Genomic DNA, 8,715 nt, shown 5'->3' with positions numbered 1-8,715 from the left:
ATCTTTTTTCTTTTTTTTTTTCTTTTTTCTGAAAATAAAGAAGTAAAAGAAAATGTATTTTCTTAATTAAAAAAAAAAGGGTAATTGGTTGAAATATTTCTGGAAAAAATCAAAGTAAGTTTTGTTCCATTCCCCCATTAGGGTATCATCCTTGACCAGAGTTGCTGCATCAATCCTTTTAACAAAAAGCATAGAATTGGTTTTTGGTGCACCAACCTATTGTTCCCTTTTATATGCTGGAATCTTTATTTCTTATGTTTGGTTGTAATGCTGGATTTTTCTGGTCTGGGATTTTGACTTTTTGGGGTTGCCTTAACATTTTTATTTGAATGCAAAATTGCTATGTAACAAGACATAAATTAATTAATTAATTATGGGGTGATATTTATTGAAGAAATCATATATATATTTCCTGCTCGTTCCTGAGATCCTGGACATTAATTGGTTTTCAATTTCAATCTCGTATTTTGGGTTCTTGAGAGGATTTGGAGGCCTGCATTGATTGGTAAGAAACTAGAAAATGACAAGTTTATTTAATTGCAATATACATATATTTATTTTTCCAGTGAATTTTGTTGTTGGTGCAGGTTTATTATGCGGGTCTCGAATGTGTGTTGAGTGACACAACATATTGGTTACAAAAGAATGGGCTGCATTTGCTCAAAGGGTTCTTCCGAAGATGAATATGTTTTCGAACAAAAAGAAGTTGATAAATCTTCTGTACATATGGTTGCTCCCTTGCATAGAGAGGAGATTAAAGTAGACTTAGTTAATCCTAAGATTGAAATAATACCTATGAATTCTAAATCAAAGCGGACATCAGAATCTGCTCTTATTTCTGTCCTTGCAACAAAAGTTGAGGATGATGGAAAAACAAGAATTATCGAGAGGCCTAAGGAAGGCCATCACAAGAGGCGCTCCACCGTTGATTTTGGAGTGCAACAATCAATGTCTAGAGTTGTAAGCATACCTAATGCTGCAAAGGGTGAACTCGGAGCTGCAGGATGGCCATCGTGGCTTACTTCTGTCGCAGCTGAGGCTATTCAAGGGTGGCTTCCTCGAAGTGCAGACTCATTTGAAAAATTAAATAAAGTCAGTTCTACACCTTTTCTCTGCTCATGTTTTATTTATGAATCATTCATGCATTTTGCTCTACATATCAGCCCATAATTTGCTCAACTTTGATATCTGCATCTTGTACTTTACGGATCCTTGTTCCTCTTATTTCTGGAAATTTCATACTCTACTCAGGGTATTGAATTTGCTTCTATCATAGAGATCATTTTGTTTTTTGACACAAGTAGCTGAATCATTTTCCATCCAAAGTGGCTATTTTTAAAAAGTTACTTTATTTATGATCCATTAGAGTTTTTCTTCTTTTTCTTGGGTTACTTAGGAGTACCTCTGGAAAATGGATATTTTTTTTTTAATAAGAAGAATTGGGGACAGGGGAATGGAAGTACAAGGTGGGAAATCGAACCTCACCAAGAAGGTGAATATTTAGGAGGTCGTCAACCAACTGAGCTACTAACATTCCCCCAATGAATTGTCAATTCTAATTATAAATAAAACGATTTTCAAGAGTACTAGTATTATTTTTTCATGAGTTCCAAATATGAACCTCCTTAACATATGGTGAGAGTGCTTGATTACCTTGTACTTGTTGGAAGCACTGTGGAAACATAAATTTATGTCCAGCCAAATTTATAATGTCATTTAGTTTTTCAGAGATCTTTGGACAATTATAAAGAGTTCGAATTTTCATACATTCCGGCAATTAAGTTGATAAATGTTTAAATTTTTTGCAGATTGGTCAAGGAACATACAGTAGTGTGTACAAGGCCCGTGACCTTAAAACCAATAAAATTGTTGCAATGAAGAAAGTGAGATTTGTCAATATGGATCCAGAGAGTGTTCGCTTTATGGCAAAGGAAATATCTATTTTGCGTAAATTGGACCACCCAAATGTTATGAAACTTGAGGCTTTGGTCACATCTAGAATATCAGGTAGCTTATATCTTGTATTTGAATACATGGAACACGATCTTGCTGGACTTGCAGCAGCACCTCGGGTTAAGTTTACTGAAGCACAGGTACATCTTTCTCTTCTTGTCTGAAAAACCCTGGGATATTCATAATTAGCACACCCAAGTCCTAACTAGATTCAAAAGCAGAAAATCCTCCCAGAATATAAATCTTTGAACTTGTTTAAGTCCTTCATGGACTGAACCTAGATAATACTGAGACTAAGTGAAAGCAAGAAAATAAGGCCCAAAGACGAACAAAATCATGTGTAAATTAAACTTATTTTACCACCACCCTCCGGTAGCTGCATTTTAATCTACACGATATATTTCGATGTTCTCCAAATTTTTACATGATGGTTTACAGATTAAATGTTATATGCAACAATTGCTTCGTGGACTTGAACACTGTCATAGCCGGGGTGTACTTCATCGAGACATTAAGGGTTCAAACCTTCTCATTGATGATAATGGTGTTCTAAAGATTGGAGACTTTGGCTTGGCTACAACCTTTGAGCCCAACCAAACACAGCCATTAACAAGTCGTGTTGTAACTCTATGGTATAGAGCTCCTGAGCTTTTGCTTGGTACAACGGAATATGGAGTGGCCATAGATATGTGGAGTGCTGGCTGCATCCTCGCTGAATTATCTGCTGGAAAGCCTATCATGCCTGGAAGAACAGAGGTACTTTCAATTCACTCTTCAATCTAAACTTTAGTCACTTATGATTGATTATCTCCTCCTAACACATGTCTGATCTCTTTGGAAGTGTCGCTTTAGAATTATTCCATTACCCAAAGAGTTTAAAGCTATTCTCTAATTTCCACTTTAAATTTGTTTGATGCTTTTGACACAGTAAATTCTAATTCTATACATTTGTTTCAGTTTCATGCATGTTGACTTTTCCGAGTTCACAATTCATTGTTGGTTCCTGAAACAATTTTGCAGGTGGAGCAAATGCATAAGATTTTCAAACTTTGTGGTTCACCTTCCGAAGAATACTGGAAGAAATCAAAACTACCTCATGCTACTAGCTTTAAGCCACAACACCCATACAAGCGATGTGTCACTGATACATTCAAGGACTTTCCGCCTTCAGCTTTGGCCCTTGTTGACATCCTACTTTCAATAGAACCAGAAAGGCGTGGTACTGCTTATTCTGCACTCAACAGTGAGGTAAGAAACCCTGTTCCTTGAATAGCAACACCTCTTTAGTTTCTTTTCCATTGGAGTGACAAATACCATCTACAGTGGTTATCAGGCAACTAAGAGTATTTATTTCCTTTGCTTGTAATGGTCATTCATATTCCTTGTATCATGATTGGAAGCATTTTTAAGCAAGTATTATTACATTATTAATCGCTGGAAATTGCATTCTCTTCTATCCTGTGAACATTCAGAAATATTTACTTAATGATCATATTTGCTTTAGAATCAACCTTGTTGTTTCTTTTTTAATTAATCTGGTTGTGCATTACTAGGAGGTTTTTCTCTACATCATCATTTGAATATTTCATGAACTCAAATGGTCCAAGCAGATTAATGTCTGTTTGTTAACCTATTCTGCATTGACGTTTTGCAGCCTGCCGACATTGATATGATTTAAGGTGTTTTTTTTTCCTTTTCTAGACATAATTGTTTTATCTTATTTGGCATACCAAGATTGTCTTTCACAAATTACCTAAAGTATTCTATATATTTTTGTAAGTGCTTACTCTGCTTTATATCTTCTTTGGTTTTATTTTTTACTTTCAGTTCTTCAGTACAAAGCCCTTACCTTGTGATCCATCTAGTTTACCCAAATATCCTCCAAGCAAGGAATATGATGCTAAGATTCGAGAAGAGGAAGCAAGAAGGTATCTAGTTTTAGCTCTTCACAACCTGTTCCTCGTATCTAAAATCTGTAGCTCTTCACAACCTGTTCCTCGTATCTAAAATCTGCATATCATTCCATTTGCTACATTATTTTTCTATGTTATGGTCTCTGCATTTGTTTCTTTCTTTCAATATCAGTTTGAGTTCAAGTTGCACTACTGTAACATTCTCCAATTAATTCGAACAAGAACAATAGATATCAACCCGAGGGTGGCTCAGTGGTTTGGGCTTGGGACTTTCATGTTGGAAGTCTCAAGTTCGAAACCCCTTGCCAGAGAAAGCAAGGGGTTTGCCTTCTGGGGATTCTGTAATAAGACCCTATTCATGGGCATTTTCCGACTTAGAATCTAATTCATACCCGACAATCTACGATCTACCCGGCGCCTTAGTTTATGTTGAATAGGCATACCTGACTTCCAGCTAATTGTCAAATAAAGCTATCCATGCTTAAATTCCTAGCTTGAAAGCATTCTTTGAAGCAAACATCTTCTCTTTGTTTCCCGTGCCTCTAGTGAGTTAGAGAGAGAGTTCGAAAAGGTCAAATCTTTGATGATTCCATCATCTATGATTGAGTTGCAAAAACTTCTGGATAGGTATCCTCCATCTGAACCGAATTCTTTATAGTTAAAGAATCCCTTTCTAGTAGCTCTGGAACAATTAGTAGATTCTATACGGGGTTTTGCTTCTGGCGGCAACATGCTTGGCCCCGCTTATGGGGTCAAATCAATACGTTCTAAGAAGAAAGATTAGAATATCAATCTCATACCAAATCCCATCAATAGAATCACTTTTTCGAGAAAATACGAGACATCTAAGTCTTTACTTACAAGTAAAGATATCTATTCATTTTTAAGAAAAAGAATGGTCGAGCTCGTCGCACCAGGCTTGCCTAGTGCGGGTTACCTTTCCTATGTGGTTTGCTCTCTATTGCATAAGAGCGGGGGTTTTACCCTGTGCGCACCCAAAGGGTAGCGGTTGCGGGTTTCCCTTGTCATAAAAAAAAACAATAGATATCAAGCATAAAAGTAATCTTACCTCTTGAAATAAATCTTTTTTGTAAGGTTTAATGATGAAACCTAAGTAACTATTACACAAAGGTGTAAAGAAAATAACTCAATAATATTTATAACATTGTTGTTGTCAAAAAGAACAAAATCCACCCTTATATACGAGGGAAAAATCACCACCCTCTCCCAAATAACATGAGATTTGAATACTACTTTTATGAACATAATAACAAAAAAAACCTAACTTGTAAATTTTAAACTAGAAAAACATGTAAAATTAATATCACACTTCTTCCGGGAACTACTTAACAAAAAGTAAGCAAAGAAGTCAAATTTGCACCAAAACACACATGCCATAATCAGCCCTTTAGTATTTTATCTTTTATGAGTAAACGTAACAAACTTCACTACTGAAGTATCTGTAAATAAAATCATGACTATGGACTATCTTAGTAAGTTACCAATAACCTGTACTATTGTATTGTACTTTTCTTACGTTCATGATTAATTTGGTCTGTACTTTTTCACTTTTGCGTAGTCTCACAATTTAGAATTTTGTTAATCCCAGGCGGAAAGCTGAGAGTGTTAAAGGATGTGGAGATGAATCATTGAGCAAGTCGTCAAGGCAATCAAAGGGAGAAAGTACTACAGAATCCATTGCTGGGCAGGTTGATCTTCTTCTATTTTCCGAAAGAAATTGAATTAAGGCTGTTCTGTTCACTGTCATTGAAAATGAATGATTTCCACATTGCAGGGACAATCAAATATCAGCATCAGTGTTAAATATAATCCTCTAGAAGAAAGTGGAAGTGGATTCCCTATTGAGCCACCAAGAGTGAAAAATAGGAACGGATTTATTCATTCAACTTCAGTGATCCATCCTAATGCAGCTGGATATTCTCGCAAAGTCAAAGAGGATTCATGTACATCCCAACACGGTGGAGAGTTTCTAAGACAGGGTTCTCACACGTCTCGAGCTGTAGGAGACTTTTCAAGTGTTCATTCAAAGAGGGATGACGGGTCATCTTATGGGGATTCAACGGTGTGTACTGCAATTAATCTTTACTTTCCAATTTGCAGGTGTTAATTTAACATTGAAACGTTTTACCTATCCCTTTTTGATGTTACAGGTTTATGTGCCAAAGAAAAGTAGACTTCTTTGCTCTGGACCACTAGTGCCACCAGGGGGAAGTATGGAAGACATGTTAAAGGAACATGAGAGACAAATCCAAGAAGCAGTTCGAAAAGCACGTATAGAAAAAGGAAGGACCAAAAAGAATTGTTATGATTATGACTAGGCCAAATTCATGATCCTCCTCCTATCTTTTGAACTGATTGCTCACTTCTACCGGAACAATTTACTTCTTTTGTCATGTAAATGAGATCCACAGTTGTAAAGGACCTAGGAGGAGATACAGATACATTCCAGTACCAAGTGTCGCGCATTAAGGCCATTTCCTTCGGGGTGGGGGGGGGGGGGGGGGGGNTAAGCATGTTGTTGAATTAGTGGCCTTATAAAATATATATATATATATATATATATGCACACACCTTTGAGGATGGGAAATTTGCTTGTATAGTTTGAAGAATTTCCTGATTCTTGGATTGGTTTATGTTATGCGTACATGCTAAATCTATTTCTTCTTTAATATCTTCGAAAATTGAAGTTCACCACTTGTTTAATTTACTGTAGGAGGAAAGTTATCCTTGTAAAGATAAATCTGGTTAATCTAGTCTACATTTAAATTACAAAAAAACGAGTGTGCATTTTGTTTTTTGTTGAAACTTCTCAGTATTAGTGTTTATATTTTAAACGGAAACAGTAAAAAATGTTCTTAGACTAGGTGAAATTGAACAAAAGTTAATGATTTGGTCTAAAAATGCATTCGCATCAATAGTTTGGTTTTAATATGTCGTTTTGTTATTTAATGGGTCAAAAATATATTTTTTCAAATAAATATATTATTTCTTTTTTTAAAAAAAATTCTAATAAAAATATTACTATTAAAGAACCCAATTTTTTTCTTTTCTTTTAAGTTCACTTTAACTACTAAATAAGTAGAAAATAACATTTTTCCTTCCTAATCTCATTGTAACAATTAAAATAAAATAGCACTGATAATATATGTCATATATATATAATATCATAGCAACTCCCATTATTAATTTTCATTTTGATGACTAAAAGATATTCCTAATAAAATAGAAATATGTTTTATCATTTTAATCTTGTCGATAAACATTTTTTAATTAAAAAAAATCAGCATTGTGAAACTACTGGCGGCAGTGGCATACCTTTTTTTAGCCAAAACTCAAATTAAAAAGAGCCATCATCAAATTTTTTGTCCTCGCTGCCAGGAAAAATCTATCACCACCGTCACCATGAAGTTTCATGGCCGCTCACCACCAATAACCCCATTAAATTTTTTGAAATCCTTAAACCAAAAAACAATTGAAAACAAAAAATCAAATTCCCATCAAAGAAATAGCTTATGGTCATGGAGAACCCACTATGTTATGGGAAGAAGAATATGATAATACAAGAAGAAACTTTTTAAAGGGTATGTTATAGCAGTGGTGCAACATTTCTTTGGAGGAGCAACTTTACCAAGATATGTAACTCATACAAGTTTGGTGTCTACCCAAAAAAATCACTAGGTTAGTGACATTACATCCCCTGTTGATCTCTAAAAATCAATTTGGCTTTGTGAAGAGGAAGAGTATTGTGGAAAATGTATTATTGATCCAGGAAATTATACGGGATATTATCAAAATAAGAGCCAAATCCACAAACTTAGTAATAAAACTTGATATGACCAAGGCCTATGACAGACTATCTTGGCTTTCCATTACAAAGGTTTTTAGAAAATTTGGTTTCTGTGAAGTGATAATTGACATGGTGTACAGATTACTAGCAGATAACTAGTACAAAATCTTGTTATATGGTCAAGGTCAATGCTTTTTTAAAAAAGTTTATGAGGGGAATAAAACAAGGAGATCCTCTTTCAACAATCCTATTTATTATTGCAGCAGAGGTCCTTTCAAGAGGGTTGAATACCTTAAATGAGCTAGGTGAATTCAAGGGGTTTGGGGTTCCTAAATGGAGTACAACTATCAACCATCTTGCATATGCAGATGATATCATGTTATTTTTCTCTACAGACAAGAAATCTATGAAACTCGTTGATTAATCTGGAGAAGAGTGTTTTTTATGTCCATAAAAAAGTATCCTCAAGATTAGTGGCTAGCATAAAGTCTCTAACACAAAATAAACAATGCTCATTTCCTTGTACTTATCTTGATTGCCTTATCTCTATGGTAGGAATAAAATATGCTACTATTATAATATGATCAAGAAAGTAGGTAACAAGATCCAGTTATTGTAAGGAAAGAATTATCTTTTGGTGGGACGCTTGTGCTGATTAAACATGTTCTCTAAAGCATGTCTACTTATATGTTATTAGCTTTTAACCCTCTTATAGGAGTATAAGACATTTACACAAGATGTTTTCTTGGTACTTTCGGAGAAATACAGATACAAAGAAAACATATACTAGTGATCTGGAAAAACATGTGTTTGCCAAAGGAGGAAGGTGGAGGGTTCATATCACTTTTTTGATGTTTCAAATGCATGAATGTAAGAAGTAGACCTTCTATTTGAGGTTCTTTTATGGTCAACAAATACTGCGAAAAATTGCACCCAGTAATTGCAAATTGTAGAGATGCCTCCACAATCTAGAAGAAATGATGTTCGTTAGAAATTTGGCGGAGCATCAAATTTGGTGGCAAATAGGACAGGGAAATTCCA

At 35.0% G+C, this 8,715-nt stretch overlaps 1 protein-coding gene across 1 annotated transcript; it reads left to right on the top strand.

The window, feature by feature from the left end:
- Positions 1-375: 375 nt before the first annotated feature.
- On the top strand, positions 376-6,361 carry LOC125843519 (probable serine/threonine-protein kinase At1g09600). Its single transcript, XM_049522630.1, has 9 exons — positions 376-505; positions 588-1,092; positions 1,809-2,093; positions 2,392-2,709; positions 2,974-3,201; positions 3,781-3,881; positions 5,476-5,575; positions 5,662-5,949; positions 6,038-6,361. Exons 2-9 carry the CDS (start codon positions 646-648, stop codon positions 6,203-6,205), a joined length of 1,935 nt encoding a protein of 644 aa, XP_049378587.1. The 5' UTR covers positions 376-505; positions 588-645; the 3' UTR covers positions 6,206-6,361.
- The last annotated feature ends 2,354 nt before the right edge of the window (positions 6,362-8,715 follow it).

The sequence above is a fragment of the Solanum stenotomum genome, chromosome 11 (assembly GCF_019186545.1).
Source record: "Solanum stenotomum isolate F172 chromosome 11, ASM1918654v1, whole genome shotgun sequence".
Classification (NCBI taxonomy): Eukaryota; Viridiplantae; Streptophyta; class Magnoliopsida; order Solanales; family Solanaceae; genus Solanum; species Solanum stenotomum.
Note: the sequence above shows the minus strand (reverse complement) of the source record. Positions and strands in the feature narration are given on the sequence as shown.